This window comes from Nannobrachium achirus, assembly GCF_963921795.1.
Source record: "Nannobrachium achirus genome assembly, chromosome: 5".
NCBI lineage: Eukaryota > Metazoa > Chordata > Actinopteri > Myctophiformes > Myctophidae > Nannobrachium > Nannobrachium achirus.
Genome location: NC_137814.1, coordinates 18,398,911 through 18,422,570, shown reverse-complemented (window position 1 = coordinate 18,422,570; position 23,660 = coordinate 18,398,911). Strand labels below are relative to the sequence as shown.

Below are 23,660 nucleotides of genomic sequence, written 5' to 3'. Positions count from 1 at the left end.
AATTGAATAATTTGGTTTAGTTTTTTGATTGAACAAATTCTACCCACTGACCCCTTGTTGCACAATAGTGGTGTATAAAAATAGCGAAAGTAGCAAGTCCACAAGCTCAAAACGCGCTGTATTGTGGCGCATTGTGTGAGCTTATAGATCTGCTATTTTCACTACTTAAATTGTATTTATAAGTACTCATTTCATTCACTGTAATCGAGGCAAAAAATTTGCCAGATTTGTTTGATGGTTGTTGGTCAGTTACTTTATGGGGATTGATTATTTTGACATTTGACAGTTTGAAATCTGTTATTTCAGTGTTCCTTCTGCTCGCTGTATTTTTCAATAGATGTGACAGCTCGGTCACAGAAGGCAAGATTTTGTTTTTTTTTGCACCAGGGTTTATATTTTGGTTCCTGCGGTTTGGGAACGGGGTCTTGATAACAAGTGAGTTCTATCAGATGCTTTTCTATGTTCAGTCTTCATGCTGTGAGGAGAGGAGGGCCCTCAACTGTTCCACAAGATGGAACAGTAAACCTTAAATGTTTGTTTATTAAAGTATCTGCATCTAGTCTTACAGGGGCCCTAAGCAAAGTCCTCCTGAGAACATCTCCCACTTGGTCAACGTCATGACCAATGAAGCTCTGCCTGGAGGAGTGCGTGCAGACGCTGACCGATGCACCAGAGTTGTTTTGTGAAGGTGACAAGGAGACTGACAAGATTATTTCACTGATGCCGCTGCAACGTAGCTGAAAGTAGGCCAAACATTGCAGAACCAAAAGTTCATGCTGTGTGAGCTATTTTTGAATAGCCCAACACAAAAATCTAAAACGACAGTCAAATTCTTTCACTGTTTTAATGGGTTAAATGAAAATATATTGAAAATTATAGTATGTCAATTGAATAAATTTTTTTTTATTGATTGAACACATGATGATTCTACCCCACTGAACTTGTGCAATAGTGTACAGAAATAGTGAAAATAGCCAGTCCACAGCTTGTGGAGCTTGTAGATCTGCTATTTTCACTAATTTATCTTAAGTGCTCAATCAATCACCATTGATTCAAGGCAAAAGTTTCAAATAATCCTGACCCTAGATGTGAGGCCTTCTTTTCTTTTTTTAATATTCCCATTTTCAACATTTGATAAAAAATGTTCCAACAGTACAGAGCTCACTCTAAATTCCAGTGACTATAGAAAAATAGGTATTTGGGTAACCCCACTGCTGCCACAATGAATGGTACAATGAGACAGCATTGGTTTTGTTTCAGTTATATTTTTCCCCCCAGTACTATCACTGTTGTTAGACTATCTCCATATATATAATTTTTTTGTTTTGTCAATCATCGCCCTACTTGATCATACTACATCGTCACACAATAGTAGCAGATCCACCAGCTTGAAACACGGTGCGAAGCGACACGTTTTGAGCTTGTCGATCTGCTACCTTTGATGCTTTTGAATTTTAATCTTGAAAAGTGTGTTTTGGACATATGAGGTTTCCACCCAACAGAGACGATGTTTTATGTATACTGCTTATTTTATTTTTCATGGAATTAATGTACCAGTGTGTTTCATTGCATGGTGTTATCTTCCAAAAAACACTGTTGCCCCAATTCTGTCAGGCGGTTGGTCGGTTGCTTTATGGAGATTAATTATTTTTGACATTTGAGAGATTGAAATCTGTTATTTCAATGTTCCTTCTGCTTACTGTATTTTTCAATAGATGTGACAGCTTGGTCACAGAAGCTTTTGTTTTGTTTTTTTGCACTGGGGTTTATATTTTGGTTCCTGCGGTTTGGGAACGGGGTCTTGATAACAAGTGAGTTCTATCAGATGCTTTTCTATGTTCAGTCTTCATACTGTGAGGAGAGGAGGGCTTCTACCCCTCTCTAAAATGTTAATGTCGATGTAAAGACAAGATTAAACCACAAGATGGAGCAGTAAACCTTAAATGTTTGTTTATTAAAAGTGTCTGCATTAATAGATTTAGCCTCTAGTCTTACAGAAAAAAAAGAAGTTTTACTACTACTACTACTACTACTTTAATCTCAACTATTGATCAGGTCTATGGCCAAGAATACATGTTCAATCTTCCCGAAAACCTTAATTTAATTGATGAAGAACAGTGGTTCTCGAACATTTTACTTACAAGGACTCCTAGCTAGTATGGTATGCATTAGACCACAGACTCCCATTAACTCAAGAGTGTACATTGGAACCAAATTAAATAATACAAGAGAAAACAAAAAAATACAGTTTGAGCTGACAGACCTGACAGAGGGCCTTATTTTCTCACATTCGTTAGGTTTAAATTAAAATGTCCTTCTGAGACTATTTTTTTTTTTACTATTTTGAAAAGCATTTTAAAATACTTCACATACTGTAGCTGATCTACATCAACACGTTGTGAAATTGTAGATCGGCTATTTGAAACATTTAATATGTTTTTGAAAATAGTAAAAAAAAATGATAAAATTGTGTCACGCACCTAAATCAGGCGATCTACAAGCTTGCAACGCATCAAATCACGATGCTGGTGAGATTGTAAATCGGTTATTTTGGGTGCGTGGCACCAGCGTGCAACTAAGTGCAACAGGCCCTTATTAGACTTCGTTATCCAGAGACCAGATGTCCCCTGCCAGCGCGTTGGCACATCCCTGGATGGTCCAGGTGGCCAGGGCAAACTGCTGGCGGAACAGGTCTGCGTCGGCCGCGGGGTTGTTGATCCTGAGGTCCTCCAGGTGCTCCAACAGGCCCTTCAGTGTGTGGGGGCCTGAGCCAATCAGGACGTGGCGGAACGGACTGTTTGTGGGATACCCGTATGGAGACAGCAGGCTCTTCTCCACCTATGGGAAACGGAGAGAGGAATGTTTGAGTGCACACAGATACAGTACATACGATACCACCTGTTCATACAGACACCCTCACTTTATTTACACAGGAACCCTTTATGTATCTCATATAACATTGAAAGATAGACAGATAGAACAATACTATGCATAGGATATCATCAATAACAAAATGAAAAGAAGCAGTCATTAAGCTACCGCTACCGTGAGCCACCCCACACTTATATAGCGATAAGTGAAGGAAGACCCGAGAAGGAATCAGTTTGTTTTGGGCTGTTTGGAGCTTTAAGGCAATTGGGGCATCGCGATACCATATGAGGACTCCATAGGCAAGGAGGGGAAGAATAAGTGCAACTCCTAGAGTCTTCTGTGTTTTGGTCCAGCATGACCATACCACAATATTTGCCCAAGTCTACCTCACGTTTGAATAGAGGAGGTATGTATCTGGGACTCTGGTTGGAACTCATAAATCAACGTATTCTCTTCTAGATATCTAGCAACCTGTTGACGATTGTTACACTCATATATTATATGCCCTTTTAAATATATCAAATATCAAATTTATACTTTGTTTTTTCGTAAAATGAATGACTTACTTGATCAAAAATAGCAGATCTACAAGCTCAATACGTGAATCGATGCATTTTGAGCTTGTCGATCTGCTATTTTTGCCATTTTTGAACTTCAAAATCATGTCAGAGTCGGACCATTTCATTGCGACCGCCAGGTCGCATTTACTATCAAAACCCTAACCCTAACCCAGCTGTCTGTCTGTCTGTCAGTCTGTCACACGTCACACTTTTCCTCTGCTCATTTCTCCGCAACCGTTGCCCCCATCCATGCCAAATTTTGCACACACACTCCTTGCCTACCAAACCACAACCCATCAATTCTCACATGACCCTCTTCTAGCGCCACCATGAGGCCGGTTCTTGCAAAACACATTTATGGACATAGCTCCTACAATTTTTGGCCAAAAATCTCGCAAATCGGTACACAGTATGTCTACACTCATGTCATCAACATGGATCTGTCCCATTTAGCGCCACCTTCAGGGTGATTTTTTAAAACACATTTTTGGACACTACTCCTACAGATTTTGCCCTAAAATCACGCAAATCGTGGCTACACAGTATGTCTACACTCATGTCATCAACATGGATCTGTCCCATATAGCGCCACCATCAGGCCGATTTTTTCAAACACATTTTTGGAAACTGCTCCTACAGATTTTGCCCTAAAATCACGCAAATCGGTACACAGTATGTCTACACTCATCTCATCAACATGGATCTCTCCCATATAGCGCCACCATCAGGCCGATTTTCTCAAACACATTTTTGGACACTACTCCTACACATTTTGCCCTAAAATCACGCTGTGACCTGACGGTCGCTTATCTCCAGATTAGGGAGTCTTACTGGTAATACGACTCAGTTTCACACTAAGTTAAATCCTACGTTCTTACCCTCATGATGCGGTCATTGATTATGCGGCACATCTCGATGTCCTCCAGGTCGCTGTTCTTTATTTCAGTTTCCAGGCTGCGAGAGGCACGGTTGTAGGAGCCAGAGGCTGTGATCAGCCACTGCACTGTCAGGGCCTGGGGCAGCAGGTCAGGCTGCATCTGCAAGCACAGAGGAACCACAGGGACATTTTAGTACTTTGCTAGAATTCAGACCTAAGCACAATGAGGGCTGAGTCTGGGCACCCTAGTATGGATGCACAATGCATCATCACCCAACCAACTAGAAAATGATGCAATTCATTATTGAGAAAATACACAGAAACCCCCAGCCCCAACTTAGAACACAATGCAAGCATTTTCTTGTGTGATAAATGACTTGAAAAAGGCTATTCTAGATACCTTTTTTTTTTTTTTTTTTTTTTCACTCAATTTTTATTGATTTTTTCACACAAACAAAAACACCATGGCATCCATCATCTCTTCACATTAATCATCATCATACTGTTCATATACAGGCTTTACTTTTTTGTCTTATTTTTTCCCTTTTTTTCTCTTTTCACAAGTCCATCTTCATTTTCATTAGAACATTTCCACCATCATGTCCGTCGTTACACCCTTTCTCCTTATACTGGAGAGTTAATCACATTTACATTCATTGACACTATACACATCTTGTTAACCATCCTTTGTTCAAATAATTCCCATAATATTAACCATCAGTTATTCACTTATCTCCCCTCATCTGTTCTACCTGTTTATGTCCAATATAATGTTAACATCCAAATGTCATGCCATACACGCACTCACAAACAAACTACTACACTAACACAAACACACACACACAGGACTTCCACCTAGGGGCGACTACCCCCTACCCTCTCTAACTAAACTGAGGGGTTTGTCCCCATCATGGACAGGGCCCCCTCTCTAGACCTGAAAATATTCCCTACTCTTGGGTCCTTCCAGCGTCTAGCCAACTACACAGAAGAGTAAAAAAAACAACAAACATATCAAAAACTACACAATCCCCCTAAACTAAACGGGTCAATCTAGTCGGAGTGGCGATACGTTTTCTGTCGGAGTGGTAGGACGTTTGCAAAATTGGTTTAGTACCGCCACTCCGACAATTAGAAACCACTGTCGGAGTGGCGATATGTCGGAATGGAGGGAGGACCCCAAACTGGGTATCCCCTCGTCGGTCCCGTCTGTCATTCAAATATGCTTCTATTGCAACTCTAGATTCCCCTTGTCCTTTCTTTCACATAGCATGCGGTGCCCGCACTCACTTCTTTATCTGTTCTTGTCTCTTTCTTTCACTTTTTCCACCGTTCCACTTTTCTCTCCCGTCTTCTTCCTCAATACTCGCTGCCATCTCTCTACCTCCTCCTTCCTCCGTCTCTCGTCCATCGCCGCCTCGCCTGTCGTCTCTGCTCCCGTCTCCAGCGACACCTCCACGTCCCCCGCCGCCGGGTCTACGACCCGTGTCTGCGTTGTTGGTGGTGTCGGTGGTGTCGTTGATGGTGGTGGTGGTGGCGGCGGTGGTGGTGTCCTCAGGCGCACAAGCTGGGGGCCACTGTGCCAATTCTTTGACTGTTCTTGCCTCCTGTCTTTCCCCTTTTTCAACGTTCCTCTTTTTTCTTCTCCCGTCTTTCTCCTCAACACACGCTGCCATCTCTCCACGTTTTCCTTCCTTCGTCTGTCCTTCTCCATCGCCGTGTCAGCCGTCCTCTCCGTTCCCGGTTCTTGCTGCGCCTCCTCATCCTGCATCTTCTCCGTATCCTGCGTCGTCTCCTCGCCCAGCGCCGCCTCCACGTCCCCCGCCGTCGATTCTGGTGCCCGCGTCCGCGGTGTTGTCCTCTCCCTGTAGCCTCTAGCTCGGATATCCCTCGCTGCTTCTGCCGCGGACGTATACACCTTCGTTCCGTCGTCCCACTGGACTCTTAGCTTTGTATATGGGGATTGAAACGTGATTTTTTCTTGTTTTAACAGCCGTTTGAGTGGCACATACTCCTTTCTAAGTTTGACCACTTCTGGTGGGTAGTCATGGTCCCATCCGAGCCTCTTCCCGGCCACCTTTATTTCTTTAGCCCACGCCTTTCTGAGAACCAACTCCTTTACATCAAATCTGTGGAAGTTGATAATGATCGAGCGTGGGGGAGCCGCGTCGTCCCGAGGTTTTCGCGTCAGGGCTCGGTGGGCTCGCATGATCTGTAGCTCCGTGTCCTCTGGTAGGTCGAGTTCAGCCCACAACAGTTGCTCTATGAAGCCAACCATGTTTGTCCCGTCTTCTGCTGTTTCTGGACAATTGAACAGCCTTATATTGTTTCTCATTTGCCGCGATTGCATGTCCAGCAACCTTTCTTGTAGTCTCCTCACCCGATCCTCCAGGTATTCCACCGACTCGCTCGCCTCTACTTGCCACTCCTCCGTTGCTGACACTCGGCTTTGGACCTCCGCTATCTCCGCTTTTCGTTCCTCCATCTCTCCGCTCACCTTCTGCTGCTGCGTGTCCATTTCTTCTTTTAGCATCCTTATTTCTTCTTGGTTCTCTCTCCTTATTTCTTCTTTCAACTTTACAAAGTCTTGTCTCACTTCTTGTCTAAAAGATTCCATGTTTTGTTTGATGTCAGCGAGTCCTCTGATCACCTCCGCCATTTGCTCGGCTGTTGCCATCTTAGCTTCTTCTTATTTCTCTCAAATACTTGTTTTTAAGCACCACTATGTGTTTTTTACCGGTTCTAGAGTCGCCCTAGCTTCTTCCACACACTTTTTTTTTAAATGTTTTTATCTTACATGTTGTTTTGCATAGATTATTTTCCGACTATCGGGGAGCTTGCTTTTCAGGCTGTTACTCCATCCGCCATCTTCCCGGAAGCCCTAGATACCTTTTTATGTGTGTAACTGTAATACACTGATAATGTAAGACTAGGATGAAGAGTATGGATTATACAGTGGCAGTAGTAGTGTGAATTTAAGCGCTGAGTGGCAGCAGCTCTCGTAGGTTTCACAGGGTTCCCACGGTCATGAAATTCCTGGAAATATTTTGAAATTAGAAAAATATTTTTTCAGTACTGGAAAAGTTTTGGAATTTAGGGTCCTGGAAAGACCAGGAAAAAATTACTATGCATCATTTTTGGTTATTGATTTTGTTAACTCATTTACTGCCTCCATAAATCAACTTTGAGGGTTCCCTGACATGATTTTCTTACCTTTTGACGTGGCCATGTGCGTGTCCGTCGTGCACGATCCGCATCATGCACGCCACGATCCGTTCGCAGCGTGCACGCTTTATTTTTGCTACACTGCCTGTCTTTGGGCATTGCACATAGGAGTAAGAGACTCGTTATTGCGATGAATTATTGTTATATAGTCCTGGAAATAGTCTGGAAAAGTTTTGGAAATTCATAGGTAAAATAGTGTGGGAACTCTGGTTTCATATCGTTGCTGTCAAAGGAAAACCTTGCATGTACTACTTTTCAGTAATTTATGAACAAAAAAAGTTTGAAGATTTGAAGATGTAAGGTTTCTGCCCGACAGCAACGTTATCATCTCTGATGAGCTTCAAGAGTGAAGACTTGACAGTTGGTCTGGGCCTAGCTCTGGTCCATAGTGTTAGTGGAGTTCTCCCTAACGCTAAGTTCGTCTACCTCCCAAATCCTTGGCAAATCGGGGCGCCCAGTGGCCTACTGGTCTAGGCGCATACCATATAGGCATTGATGCCTGGCGGCGTCGCCGGTTCGATTCCCGATCCAGACGACCTTTGCCGCATGTCTCTCCCCATCTCTACCCCGTTTCCTGTCAGTCTACTGTACTATCCAATAAAGGCATAAAAAAAAAACCCAAAACAAATCTTAAAAAAAAAAAAAAAAAATCCTTGGCAAATCCGGAAAACACCGCCGGTCCGAAAATAACAAAAACTGTTTCGCCCCTCACCAAACCAAAGGTATCAGTGGACAGTTGAAAGCTTACTCTACTTAGTGGATACGGTCTGGGCCCCCCACCACACGCTTAAAATACATTTCTAGGGCAAAATGAAAGATATTCCACCGGATGGAGACTCCATTTCTTCTAGTTTTTCCACTATTTGTCGTCGCCATCACGGTGCCAACTCAGTAATGCCGCGCAGGTCAGAGGACCGAATTACACAGAGCATTAGTCTCATTGGATGTTATTCAACTCTGCGACATTGGAAGCGGTCTTCAACCAGGTCCAACCAGGAATATTTTTCATTTTGCCCTAGAAATGTATTTTAAGCGTGTGGGCAAAACAGTTTTTGTTATTTTCGGACCAGACAACGGATCTTTCCGGATTTGCTAAGGATTTGGGAGGTAGGCGAACATAGCGTTAGGGAGAACCTCACTAACGCTATGAACCAGAGCTAGTCTGGGCCCTTCCAGATCATGCGAGGAACCAAAACCCCAAACCAACCAAGACCTGCAGACTCTCACCCTCTGAACAGCCTTCACTTTGCGGTTGATGTCGACCACCCTCGCACGGATGATGTTCTTGTATTTCTGGACGCTCAGTTTCAGCAAGTGGTCGTGGACCAGCCTCAGCGCCATTTGACCTGCAAACTGGGCCGCTGCCACGGTCATCCGAGGGGTCTGGCTGGATGTAATGGAGTCCAGATTCTTACGGGTGTCCAGCATGGTGCCGAAGTACGGGTAGTCCTGCAAGGAAAAGTATTGGTATAGGAGGTGTCTCAAGGAACTACAGTGAACCAGCTAGTTCATATCTAACCATCACTGTCGTTTAACGGTCCAGTAAATGTAAAACAAAACAACAAAAAACAGTTTGATTAAGATTATTAAAATGGGTCCACATACCGTAATGGAAGACAGTCGGAAGGAGACGGAGGGAACGCCAGTGAAGGTGAGGAAGGGATAAGCAGGATCGTTCACTTGCAGAGGCTCTAGGCTGGAGGACATCAAACGTGATTTAAAAAAAGCTTCAGTCCACAAGTTCTATCTCCCAAATCAGAAGGGACATTGCAATGATACAATAAAGATGGCTGCAAATCCTGTCCAATTCACACTGATTTGTAACTTTTTGTGCACTTTATATGTTCATTAGTGTGGTTGCCCTAACAGGGCAACCACACTATAGTACTTGTCCGATCCATCCATCTTTACAGATAAACTTTATTTTGCAGCGCTACTCCTCCCACAGTTTCGGTGGCACGCACTTGGGCCATACGTCAAATCGACCGGCTTCATCAGGAATCGAGTGCTTGCCCTTTGCTAAGAGATACGTTATATATATATAGTTTAATTTATATTAAAGAGAATACATTTTCTCCATTGACTAGAATGGGAAAATTCAAAAATTCACTTTTCCCAAATATGGAGATGATTGACATCATATATCACATGAGACTGTCACCGTATGTCCTTATATGGGCATTCCAAGATATATAGATTAATATTGATGTATTTTTAAACCTAAACGAGCTGAAAGTTGAATAAACATAAACCCCAACTTACACATTAGCCTCCCAGTTGGCCTTGGCATGCTGATCATAGAGGGTCACAGCAGGGTTGTTGGGGGCATTGACCTGAGGGACATACAGTAGGACACATAAAATAACTTAAACTTCAACATATTAAGTAACATATTTTCTTTCTTTTCATAAATGAATGCTCTATTTTATACTTTGTTGTATGACGCTGACAAAACAATAGTAGTGAATTTAGCCCATCAACCAGCTCACAACACATCCTGATTCAATGTAACTTGAGCTCGCAGATCATCTGTTTTTGGTTTTCAACCTCTCATGCATAATAAAGTATAGTGTGCATGACAATGTATGGGTTGGGGAGTTGGGGACGTCTGCAGGACGCATGCTTTTATAGTCACAGTATGGTCACACAGCTTAGACTCTAACCTCTTTCAGAGTGCTCTCAATGAGGGTGTACATCATGGGACTGGCTGAGGCTTTGAATCCACTCTGACCTGGAGAAGGACAAACACACATTTCAAACATCACCCCCACCCCCTTTTGAGTATCATTATTTTACATAGTCTTTGCAAACGTATAATGCACGCGTAACGCCTTCCTGGTGAAAACCCTCAATGGCAGGTGAAAAGAAGAGACTGGCCACAACCTATCCCTCCGTGCTCAGTATGGCCGTGTTAATGTGACATTGGTGACCTGCTGAAATATGTGACCATCTTCTGGATTTCACCAGAGTTGCAGTAAACCTAGTGGTACTTAGGCCACACGTTTCAACACCTTAATGTGCGTCATGTGAAGTCCACAAGATGGTCACATATCCCAGCAGGTTACCAATTTCACTGCAACGCCAACATGCTGGAGGGCAGAGGAGGAGGCGATGGGATATATACGGTATTGGAGGAGACATACAGTAATATGGTTGTCTACACACTCCCTAAAACTAACCTTTTAAAAGGACCGTTTGTAAAGGACTTTAAACATGGGGTGAATTGGCATAATGATTAATTTGGGGAGAAAACATTTTCATAAAAGAAAAAAAGACAAGGTACATCATAAGGTACAACACACATACCTGTAACAACGCCATCCAGGTTGATGTATGAGAAGGCTTTCATGTCAAAAGACAGATAACCCTAGACAAACAAAGAAAGGGTTACAAAATAGAGAATACAAATCTAAACCAGGACAAACATCAGCAAGTATCTTCTTTAAGTACAAACAAACAAAATAAAAGTGAAATACGTGAATGTGCAGTTCTCACTTCCAACCACTCGGTGGCACCAATGTTCCCATATTCCCCGCCACTCCAGCTAGCAAACACAATGCTCCTCCTTGGCTTGAATCCATCTGTGGAAGAGTATGAATGCCATTACATTGTCAGTGCATTTTTTTTCTTCTTCTTTTAAAAAAATACACTTTATTGCAAAGTATGAATACCATACCATCAAATTTGTGTTGGTAGTGCTGTTATAACATTAAAAGATTAACATCAGACTACTGACAAATTACATGAGTTTACAGAACTCCCTTGAAGTGCAACTGCAAAACATAATATTACACAGACTATATTTTTTCAAAGGGCCCAGTGTGCCAATGACGTCTTTGACGTCTTTAGATAAAAAAATATATATATGTCAAAATGACCTGAGATCAGAGAGATGCTTTTCTCTGTTTGTGTGTTGGCTCCCTCGTGTGGCTGTTGGAGAAATTGCGTGTTCATTCTAGTGGATGGACATTTTTTTTATTGATTCGGCTCTATCTCTGGAACCATTTGTCCGATTGACACAAATCGATCAGTGGGCCCCCCAAGAAATATATTTTTTCATGAAAGAGTAAATAAAAACAAAATCTCGGCACCTGGACCTTTTTGCCCATGGCATCCTTAGAGTTAACACCACATTGATATTGGACCTTTCATTTAGTATTTTGATGAACAAAGCGTAACATTGAGACTCACCTTTCTTCACCATTTCGGAGATGCAGCGTGCCAGTTCCACCAGGATACTGGTGCCCACAGTAGACTTGGCGAAGCCCGGACCCCACGCGTCCCTCTGGGCACCGAGAACCACATAACGGTCTGAGGAGAAAGGAGGTCCAGTTGGCAGAGTGTGAACAACTCTGACAAAAAGGTCACCGCGAGTCAGCTGTTAAATCTGTTATCCATGCCCACAGTAACTGTGGAAAAAACACTAGTTGATGTACTGAAGACTACAAACCCATTTAACAAACACATACAGTATGTGCGTACAACCTGCTTCAGGGTTTTTTTTATCACCGAGGGTTACTGAATTGTCACCTAGTTGACAGGTAGGGATACTGCTATTATCCTCTCTGTGAGTCATCTAGGTCTAGAGCACACATGGGCAACTGGCGGCCCGGGGGCCACATGCGGCCCCCATCTTCACTTTATGCGGCCCGCAGGAATACTGATATATTATTGTTTTCAGCTCTTATAATTCCAAACTAAAAATACTGTTTATTAGTATCTTGATGACTAGTAGCCTACTACTAGTCTTTTTTTTTTCATGTCCAATGCATTTGTATTTGCATTAGTAAGAAGTAACATAAGTAGCATAAGAACCTGTACATGCATTTGAAATTTAAAAAAGAAAAACCTTTCAGGATTCTAATTGAAAAATTGCAAAAATAGCAGATCTACAAGCTCAAAACGCGTCTCCGTGCGACGCGTTTTGAGTTTGTAGATCGGCTATTTTTGCTATTTCTGACTGTATATGCATTGTGGCCCTCTGGAATATGTGTGAAAATATAGTGCCCACCCCTGGTCTAGAGCCATTGCACTCCAGAAGGTACTACAATCCCTCCCATTCCTGAGTCGTTCCTTACGCAACAAAAAATGTATACTAGCGGTATAGTTCCTTACTGGTGTGGCTGCTCAATCGCTCAAGTTGTTGCTGACCAAAAAGAGAGAAGAGATGTACAAGCTAACTTAGCTTGCAGATCCGTTCTTTTTGGCCATGCAGCGACACGGTCATACTAGAAAGCATACTGTGAGTCCTTGAAACAATCACTTGTACAGTAAGTGTTGTACATCAGTGGTTCTCAAAGTGGTGTCCAGGGACCTCAAGGATTCCTCCGGGTGGTTCCAAGGGGTCCTAAGCTAAATTATTGATAGCTGGGAATCAAATTGCCCCTTGCAGGTCTGTGACTTTGAGTTATCGATTTCTGTGGCCTAATAATGCATATGAATCTGGGCTGACATTGAAATTCAAAGGTGTGAGAACCGCTGTTGATGTTTGAACATTTAGAATGACAGAGTGTTGTACCTGGATCCACGTTGCCTTTGATCACACCAAAGACATTGTTGATTTTCTTCTGGGTCAGTACGTTGTTCACTTCCACCGTAATCACGTCATTCTCGTCCCCCAGTTTGCTTATGCCTCCCCACTCACTAGGCACAGGCTCACCGCCCAGTTGCCTTCAAGGTACACAATACAACAGCATTACAATAAAGTCATTGCACAGCATTACAATAAAGTACTTGCGCGCTCTGCTGGCGCAAGTAATTATATGAAGAAAGGTTGAAAATGGGTCCTTTAAGTAAGTAGCAATACCACAACAGATAAAGATAAAGTTAGAAGCCACACTGTCCAGTAAGAACTCAATACACCTCAATGTATACAAAGGGCAGTTTCCATTTTAAGGGTAGTTTCAGGCCCTACCTCAGAATGTTGTCAGCCGCGCGGCCAGAGATGGTCTGGGCCAGGATCTGGGGCAGGCCTGATGACTGGACAGGAGGGAACTGGGTGTGGTTGAAGGAGGGGAAACCAGGGGTGTAGGGGTCCCCGGAACCCAAGTGGACCTGAGACACAGAGAGGGAGGGCAAACAACTGGTGAAGGGCTGGTCTTCTGGTTCAACTTGTACGCTTAGCTGTCTGACTAAAACTAAAATCCATGAATCTCACATTGTTGAAAATGACATTTTTGAAACATCTTGAATGTGCCTCATGTCGTAATGTCTTTAAACATACATGTCCAAAGAGCTCCGTGTTAAGTCCAAAGGGGAAGTCATCAGGATCTGGGTAGATCAACACAGCGGCGGCATTCATACTGGCAGCGTTCACAACCTACAAATGCGGATTGACAAATCGTTTTTTCACAATCATAATCAACAGCCCTCACCTATAGCGTGGTTCTCAACCTTTAGAGTGGTTCTCAACCTTTTCAGGCCGCGACCTCCCAAATGAATCATATTTGAATTGGGGACACCCCACCCGATAAGCAGCTATTTTCTTTTTTCCTGGTATATAGTATATCGTTTTTGAGCGGTGGTCACACCACTCCTAAGCGTGAGTGTAGGTTTGTATGCGTGTTGATATCTATCAATGCGTGTTGGTATCTATGTGTGTGGCCTGAGCATGAACTGCAATACAACCACACACACACACACACACACACACACACACACACACACACACACACACACACACACAACCGCTCACTTCAAACTTGGTTCGATTTTTTGATTACTTGTTTTGATGCAGTAAATGTCCTTTCTGTCTTTATTTCCTTTTCTCTTTCTTTTTCTTTGTATTAAAAAGGTCTCAAATTGTCACTTCACCGTCATCTGGGGACCCCCCCAAAATCATGTGGGCACCCCAGACCTACAGGTTGAGAACCACACCACTGATCCATGGCAACATACTTGCCTGGTTCCAGACCATAGACCCTGCCCACTCTCAGAGTGGACTGTTTCTCTGGTCTGGAGCTGAGTACATGAATCGGCAGTTTAGCAGCCAAAAACTGCGGCTGATCCAATGAGCGCGGGAGGTGGGGGTGGGTTTAACGAATATCCAATCCGCGCAGCAGTTGAAACGATTCAAACGAAGTTCACGCACACAGGCAGGCTGGGGCAGGCACACACACACACACACACACGCACACGCGCTGATTTCACCAAGCTGTTAATGTTGATTACATGTTTCTGGTCGCAGTTCTGTGTGGAAGCAGTCACTGGCACAGAGACACACACACAATCACACACACACGCTGCGACCATGCGCCGCGTTCACCATGCATCGCGATCACCGTGCACGCTCTCAAAAAAGTCCCTCCCCCGTAAATCGCTCAGAATAGGGCACAGTTTCAGAAAAAAGCGTGAGCGGAGTCTGAAATCAGGCTAGCAACATACAGTAACACCCACCTTCTCAGCAAAGCTGATCTTGCCAGCTCTCACCAGGATAACCCTGCCGGTCATGTTGAGGTTCTTGTTCTTCAGAAGCTTGAAGTCACTGGTCTGGCCATAGAATGCATAGAGGACAGAACCCTGGAACAAGACACAACGCCCCGGTGTTTAATGGACAGGTATGTCTATGTTAACCCGGCAAAGTTTCTGTCTAAAGGTTACAGCCTCTATCTGACCTGGAGTGATGGGCCAACATAAAACAGTGCTTCTCAAACTTTGTCATGTCAAGGACATCCAAATTATTCATTTCATTTGTAGCTGGCTACAGATCCTCACAAATATTTAGTGTCAGGAACATCACACAAAAGATGTGTGTAGCTAAAAAGCCTGCACAGCTCATTCACACAGTGGGAGATTTCTTTTTAAAATAGCAGATTATACAAGTTCAACGCATCGCACCGTGACCCCGCACCACTGCATCATAGACGCACACACGTTCAGACAGACACATATAGAGATGTACCGTTGCTTTCCCAGTGGCGCTGTAGGACAGGAACCCGCTGGGACTTTCATCCTTCCCTTTGAAAGACACCTTGTTGTATCCGGAGGCCGGCGGCTCCTGGATCTTCACAAAGTACTCGTCGTACCAGCTCTGCAAGCCATACTGATCGAACCTCTGCATCACCTTGTTCGCCAGAGCCTCGTCGCCAAAAGAGCCGGCCTTGTGGTTGTTGCTGGTAAAGTCACTGCGGTGGCCAGGAAACAACATGACACACACAGAGACAGAACATTGGAGACAGAGGGGATTTTGCCATCTTTTTCAAATCTAAACACTAACACAAATGAGCAAAACTATCCTATATGGAGTACAGAAGGCCTGATGTCAAAGCCACCACCCCCTGGGTCACGAATACATTTACAATTAGAAATAAAGTCTGCACACTGATTATGCTGCAAAAGCTCTGCTGTATATTTATTGATGTCAACGTTTCGATCAGTCAGTGATCAAAACATTGACAGCAATTAATATATAGCTGTTGAACTGTGGTTTGTCCCACACCTGGGAGCACAAAAGGAGGAATGCACACCTACGTTGGTGAGGTGCTGACCACGCAGATAACAATGATTGAAAAGACCTGCACCACAAAAATGCCTTTTCATAAAAAATACATTCAAACATTCCATAAATGAAATCAATTAATATAAGAACTATGTTATAAAGGTTAGGATTAGTCCAGGTGTTTTACAAAGCACCTGACACCGTAAATGTACAATGTATCCCAAAAGGACAAAAATACTGCCTACAAATCACAGACTGTACTAAAAATAACTAAGTATCATAAACGATAACATAGAGCAAGCTTCCTGGGGGAGGGGAGACAGTTCTTACATTAACTGATACAGGAGTTATCACACTTCAGTACAATATTACAGAAACAGGATAACAAAAAAAAGGTTCTGGTACTGCAAATGAAAACGGTTGTTTAAATGGTTTGATTTCAACACTTCAACAATATGAACTACGTGGTTCACCTGAAGGCAGTTTCGAAGTTGGATGGAGTGAGTTTATTGGCCAGAAGACTCTTGACGTCGTCCCAGTCCATGAGGGGGGCGGCTCCTGTCTCGTGGATGATGTCTGTAGCAAAAAGGCTGGGAGGCAAGTCCTTTTTTTGATGGTATCCCATCAGGAAGCCTAGGGGGGTTACAAAACACAGGTTCACTTTGCTGGGAATATAATTCTCGGACTGAATAAAATGGTGTGTTGCCTATGGCAACCACACTAATAATAGCAATCAGGGATTACGTAACGATTTTGACAATCGCAATTATTACTTGCGCCAGCAAAGCGCGCAAGTAGGGTGATGATGAGTGCTGTCTTTATGTATGTATGTGGCTGACAGTACAAAGGCTGGGCCTTTAGCCAATAAGGGACCAGCATACTTGGTGATGTCACCACCAACAAGTGCTCCCTGATATAAATAACAAGGCACAAGTTGCCCACATACATACATACAGACATACTTATCACCCTATGCTCTGCTGGTCGCACTTCGTCGTTTTCGTCAGAAATGTCTCGTCTTCTTCGGCTTTTAATGGCAATCGGACACTGCATTCATGATTTGAGATATTTTGTTCCAAAGATTGTTCAACTAAAGTTGATCAGCTGGTGGCGCGATAACAGGCCAATGTGAAAACCATTGATCTACAAGCTCACTTGTGAGCTGGTAGATCTGCTATTTTTGGCTACAGTTCTCAGAATATGGACGCTAGGGTTCAAATCCTTAATATAAAAAAGGAGAAAAAAAAGTTTCTTTCACACAAAGATTTGGAGGACCCCCTGTGGCCTGTAGTAACTCTGAGGGGGTCCCGGACCCCCTGTTGAAGACCCATGGTGTAGTGAGGAGATCCAAAATACGTTTGGATCTCCTCCATCATGAGATCACATGCAAGCTTGCGGTTAGTAATAATCACTACTTCTCAACGTTGGGCCGTGACACGTTGTAAGCAGGGGTTGACAAACGTGCGGCCCGCGGGAGAGGTCCAATGCGGCCCAGGACTTGAGTTTCAAGTTTCAAAGGTTGTGTAGCCATTTGCAAATGTGTAGTTATGGCTATTTGAAATGTTATTATTTTATTTTCAAAAGGATTATTGGGGCTTCTTTAACAAAAAATTGCATATTTTTTCATCACTCATACCAAATTTATAGTAGCCTATAACTATGCTTCCATTACTTATTCTTCTTAATAATAAACAACAAACTAAAGTCATCTATTGTAGTTATACTGTAGCAGTGACTGAGATAAAGCCAGTTACTGCTCTGTAAGTAAACAAACACGCATGCACGTCCGCAATTGGATGCAGCCCTCACCAAGTCACCTTTCGTCCAATGCGGCCCACACTAGATCAACTATTTCAGTAACTGCAAGGGCGCCTGTGCAAATCAGTGTTGACAGGCATGCATGGCAATATGTTTTTGTTGTGTATGATGTCAGACTAGAGGCCTGGTCACACAATACTGTATAAGGTTTTGTATGATTTTAGTTTTAGTTGAGGTTCAGGCGAAGTCAAGGGTGTTGCACCAAATTCTGGGCCCTGTTTACAAGGATTCACTGAGGGCCCCCCACGGGGATTTAACCCATTTAGACTGGGAACGCATTATTATGCATTATTTTGTGCTTTAACTACTGAAAAATAGCACATATACAAGCTCACAGTACGGCACTGCGAGCTTGTAGATCTGCTATTTTTGAAAAATGTTGAAAATTTGTGCAAGTCTTAGAATATTTCAAAACGTTCAAGGTTTTTTTCCCATCTCAAAATATTTATTTTCAGGGACCCCACAGAAGCAAAAAAATAAATACATATATTCAAAGATTGCACACATTTAAAAAAAATCACATTTAAAAAATCTACAAGCTCACAGCGCGGCACTTGTGAGCTTCTATATCTGCTAGTTTTCAATAGCTAAAGTATGAAATAATTAAGGCCCCCTCCACCTTGGCCCTAGTACTGTAACTCAGTCCCACTTTTCCCCCCCTTGTGACACCCCTGGGCGAAGTCCAGGATGTGGGGTTGTTTTAAGGATGGGAAAGTCCCCGGACTTTTGGGCTGGTGCCGCCTGGGACCTGGGCCCTCGCGCGCGCACGAGGGCCTCGTGCACGCTTTAGAGCAGCTACATGCAGAGCGGCCAGCATAGCAGAAGCTCTCAATGTTATTACCATAATAAAACAAAATGTACAGTAACTAAACACATCTTACCGATGACTATGAGGAGGGTGGTGGCGGCGGCCATGAAGCAGATGTTCTTGGGCGTGCAGCCAGGCTTGCGGACCACGTAGAGGCCGTTGCCTCCCACCTCCTCGTCCATGTCCGAGATCAGCTTCATCTCCTCCACCTGGCTGTTGTCGCCCTCCATATTCTGGGTGAGGTTGAAGCGCGTGCAGGAGCGCGGCTCCCCGTTTAACTGTTGACATGAACAGAGGGCAGATGAAAGGAAGACAGGAAGACAGTGGGTTTTTTAATTATCAGTGACAGTGACAGTGTCTCCAGAGTACATTTAAAAGCTCTGTTCAGATTGTGGGGCAAAACCTTTTTATTTCTCAACTATGATCTTTAGGACTGACAGTCCGCAAATGGTATTTGTAAGTGATCAGTTTGGATTTGAGTATTGAAACATTGACTACTTTGCTACAATGCTCTGTTGTACGACTGTGCCACTATAATCTCACCTCACAAAGTGTTGCATCGGCTATTTTCGAGTGAGCCACACAACATCATATGACAAGTATAAATCAGTCTAGACAGACTGGCCTCTAGACCAGGGGCTCAAGGCACCCCTAGAAATGTATATTTCATCCGAGGCACCCCAGGGTGCCCCGTCACCCACTTTGAAAATCCCTGCTCTAGACCTTTCTGACCTTTAGAAATGCATAAATGTTTGATTAAGCAGACAATCAGACAGGTAACATGTAAAAGACATTTGAAAAGCACACTTTTGCAGAGTTTAAAAACGTATGTATAACAAAATGGGTTACTCCTCCAACTCCAGCTCATATGGGTTCTTAAGACATAGCCTATTTCAATTGCATTTATCAATTAATTCATTGTGTGCCGTTTGCTCATCTACATTTATGTTGTCAATCAGTCAACGTCCTACTCGACATGCCTGGCATTAAGCCAGACACAAAGAGGAAAAATAAGTACTGTGGCAAGATCGGTCGATAGCACATAGTCTCCAAGTTGTTGTTAAGTAAATGAAAGACTCATACTCACATGGTATAAGCTGGTATTGAGGTCAAATAAACTGTTGTCAAGCTTTTGTTCTTCCCGTATTCTTGAGTAGCAGCCACCTGAAGGTGACTTTTCATACCAATTTTGAAGGAGGCAAGGGAGTCTGTTTTAGGGCAGAAGTGACTGCATCATACAGCAAACTGTATATAGGCATGTTTGCAGTGGTGTAAACAAGTAACTAGATACAGTACATGTAATCATTAACCAGGCCTGTCAATGCTCCAGGATTTCCCCATTTCCTGGGAATCTCCTGGATTGGCAAATCTCCTGGATTTCTTCTGGATTTGGCATCAAACTCCCAAAATTCACCAGAACACAGGAAATTACATCTATGTTAACATTTTTCTGGGGGAGGACCCCCAGACCCCCCGCTTTTGGGGGCAATGCATGCAAGAGATATTCACTTAAGTAATGACTTGAAGATGAGAAGTCATTATTAAAGATGTCTTACTTTGCTTCAGTTTTCAAATCTGTGCACCTACATTATGCATGTTAAGGCTGAAATTGTTCCCATGCTAGTAAAGAAAGCCTGATAAATGTATCAAACATGCACAAAATTCAACAGAACACAGGAAAATATATATCTGTCTAGAGGTTTTGGGGGGAGGACCCCCAGCCCCCGGTTGGGGAGTTCCACGCACCCCCCAAAAATTAAATCTCCTGGATTCTGACAGTCCAATGTTGACAGGCCAGCAATGTAATCAAGTACTTGTAGCCTACATAAGTTCAATTTTGAGGTATTTTACTCAGTATTTATTTATTTTTATTATCTTTATTTTTTACTTCACTACAATTAGGCCTATTTAAAAACTTTAGTTACTAGTTACTTTTTATATTTTGCATTTATTATTAGGCCTATACCAAAACATATAGGCCTACAGTACTTACTACTTCAGCCCTATATTTCGGCCATTTGACTGATTGTGAGCTTGTAGAGCTGCAATTTTCATATACTTTTAGTAGTTTTACTTGTGGTAGGCCTACTTTAAGTATATTTCGCTGCTAATACTTTTGTACGTTCACTCAAGTACATTTTGAATGGTGAGTATGAAACAGACTAACAGACAGAGCATTATCTACATTGCAGTATTGATACTTTTGAATACTTCTTCCATCATTGCGTTTGGCTGGGGTAATAATAGGCTAGGCTACGCACATGGCACATACATGTTTCAGTTTGTACTCACTTTGTTTTCTGTCAGTCTTTTTGTGTTGGTAGTGTTTGGTCACACAAGTGCTACACTTCTGACGTATCTTAGAGTCTATGAGTTCACCTATTTACTCAACTTTGTTGCTTGGAGAGGAGATGTTAAGAAACAGAGTAGCAGGCAATCAGGAACAGACAGGCAAAGATGTTGAGATGATTCCAGGTTTATTGTATAGATGTAGGGAGCCACAGCACAGAGCCGACCATCAGCCTCACGGCGTCCGGCGGAGAAGACACTCCACACAACATTTTGCTCAAGTTTTAAACCCTTTCGGAGTTAGCCGAGACAGCTATTGGCCCATACTTCCAGACATGTTAATTCGGTTGGCATCTCCCTTGAGACTAGATTTAGCATAACCAAATGGTCTTAAACAACAGGTGACCAACACCTCCGTGGGCTACTGGCCCCCAGCTCTTAGATTAACAAAGGGAATGTAAATGATGGTTACACCCTGACGCCTGAATAACTGAGACAGACAGGCAGGCGGCACTGCCACATCAACTCCACTTTTGACTGTAAACCAACATTTGATGAGCTTGTAGACAGTACACAATAATTCACTTCATGGTAATAGTTGGTGGATATGGTTTCATATAGGCTACGACATTCCTCCCTAAGGTCACAGCCCACCTGTGACCTTCATGATATAAAAGTGAAACCATATTCATGTAAATCAGTGGAAAAAAACATAAAAAGAAGAAAAATACAGTTCGACATACTACATACAGATTCAAGATTACATGTACATGTGGTTACAGGTTCATACATCAATATCGTTTCATTCAGTGTGACGGATCTTTGTTTCCTCTTATCTGAAATGTAAAAACATTACTTCCTATAACGTTGCCACACCCATACCAGACTTTCAAAGGAATACATAAAATCCTCTATTAACACTGAAATATCCCTCTTAACGTAGTCACAATTATAACCAATACATGACCTAGAAATGGTGGTTTACAATGATACACAAGTACATACAAACACTTGTTGATAATAGCTTATTGGCTTTCCTAAACCGAATGAATGCCAAATAATGAACTTTAACACTTATTTGACCATATTCAGACAAAAATAAAAAGAGACAAGACGTGACAATCAATAATTCAGAAAAAAAACGTGAATTTGTACTTGGCATACTTGTGTATTAACACCACCAACTGGCTTATCCCGTTTGCACTGAAATACCTTCAATATCACAGAAACCTGACGTATGCCTAATAATTGTGTCTAAAACAGAACCTTTTTGACGTGTTTTCACTACTGACAATTTAAGAAATATTAGATCAAATCCATTTTACTTAAAAACACTGTGCTTCAAAGTTGAGAAATAACAGTGTACCACACCATACCAACGGAATTTGAGAAAAGTGACCCCTTTGTTCGGGAAGAACAAATTACGATCACTGCTGGGTCAAATAGCATAATAATGAACCGAACATACTCTGAGTAATGCCTGGTCCCTTTAAACGCAGGCCATTCCCAGAATCATTCATACGTAATAAAAAAGTAATAAAACAAGAAGCTATGACCCGCGTACCCACACTCTACGTTATATCCGGTGCAGTCCTGTAATACCTCTTCCAAGAAACGCAGAATTTAGGCCGCAAATAGAAAATAATCACCAAATTTCGTGGCAAATATGCCTTTAAGATCTAGTATAGGGACTCCGATTAATGGACCCCATGTTCATTTGCTTAGCTCAAAATCAACAAAAACATGAAATACATACATACATTTAACTGATTATTACATGATATTGAATTAAAAATAATTGACCTCTTTGTATGTCGCTCTGTAGTCTTCTTACAAAAATGTCCTTGTCTCACCTACTGCCGTTGTGTGGCATGTTCACGTTGAAAGGGTCCAACACCTCCCTTGGCGGTAACCGGTCTTCTCGCCAAAAATCAAAGTCGCCAAATTTGCGGGACATGTCGCCGAAGGCAGGTCGCCAACCAGACACGGACATCTCGGAAATTCACTGAGTCAGCTCGCCAACCAGTAGGGAATAACCCGTGAATGATACACGTTCATGGAGGCTTATTCAAGAGCACAAGTGTTTAAGAATGAAGAGTGTTGTGTGTGTGTGGAGGCTTATTCAAGAGCACAAGTGTTTAAGAATGAAGAGTGGTGTGTGTGTGTGTGTGTGTGTGTGTGTGTGTGTGTGTGTGTGTGTGTGTGTGTGTGTGTGTGTGTGTGTGTGTGTGTGTGAAAGATATATATGAAAGGAAACATGGCAAGAGATCAAATTGATGCAGTTAAAAGAACAGTTCACAACACTGTTTATACATTTGAGGATGGACCATCATAATCAGCATCTGTGTCTTTTGTTATAGTAGTCGTTTTGGAGGACCGCTGGGAGGAGCCATGGACCACCATTTGATGAGATTCTCCTATAGGGAAACTGAATTTCAGTCTTTGTTTGATGTGTTGTGTTACTAGACACATTTACAAACACATTGGTGAAGGAATGTTTTGGCAAGGAATTCATTCCAGGATTTTTTTTTAAGATATTCCCTTCTTAGGGTGCCCTCACACCAAAATACCTATGAAAGTGGAATCCACGTTCTGCCAATGCATTTCAATGAGAGCGAAGCGGTTCTCATTGAAATGCATTGGCGGAACGTGGATTCCACTCTCATAGGTATTTTGGTGTGTGGGCACCCTTATATAACAAAATACTCTCTCATATTGCTCTCTCATATTGACACATTTAATTTCAAGATTGTCAAATGGTGGTCCTCACAGTTTTCC

The 23,660-nt window shown here is 42.6% G+C and overlaps 1 protein-coding gene across 1 annotated transcript; it reads right to left on the bottom strand.

The window, feature by feature from the left end:
• Positions 1-1,935: 1,935 nt before the first annotated feature.
• LOC308284617 (transferrin receptor protein 1-like) lies at positions 1,936-19,848 on the bottom strand. Its single transcript, XM_080725297.1, has 17 exons — positions 19,681-19,848; positions 18,667-18,871; positions 16,441-16,600; positions 15,431-15,653; positions 14,926-15,048; positions 13,754-13,849; positions 13,445-13,584; positions 13,049-13,200; positions 11,722-11,841; positions 11,026-11,111; positions 10,837-10,897; positions 10,194-10,261; positions 9,793-9,863; positions 9,136-9,226; positions 8,758-8,979; positions 4,310-4,468; positions 1,936-2,838 (listed from the first exon to the last, which is right to left on the bottom strand). Exons 2-17 carry the CDS (start codon positions 18,821-18,823, stop codon positions 2,596-2,598), a joined length of 2,172 nt encoding a protein of 723 aa, XP_080581423.1. The 5' UTR covers positions 18,824-18,871; positions 19,681-19,848; the 3' UTR covers positions 1,936-2,595.
• Positions 19,849-23,660: the final 3,812 nt, after the last annotated feature.

Coding starts and splice junctions, on each gene's coding strand:
- LOC308284617 (XM_080725297.1), bottom strand. CDS start 18,823: ATGGAGGGCGACAACAGCCAGGTGGAGGAGATGAAGCTGATCTCGGAC. Junction 13,201..13,444: donor GCGGCTGACAACATTCTGAG/GTAGGGCCTGAA, acceptor TGTACCTTGAAG/GCAACTGGGCGGTGAGCCTG. Junction 9,864..10,193: donor TTGAGAGCACTCTGAAAGAG/GTTAGAGTCTAA, acceptor TATGTCCCTCAG/GTCAATGCCCCCAACAACCC.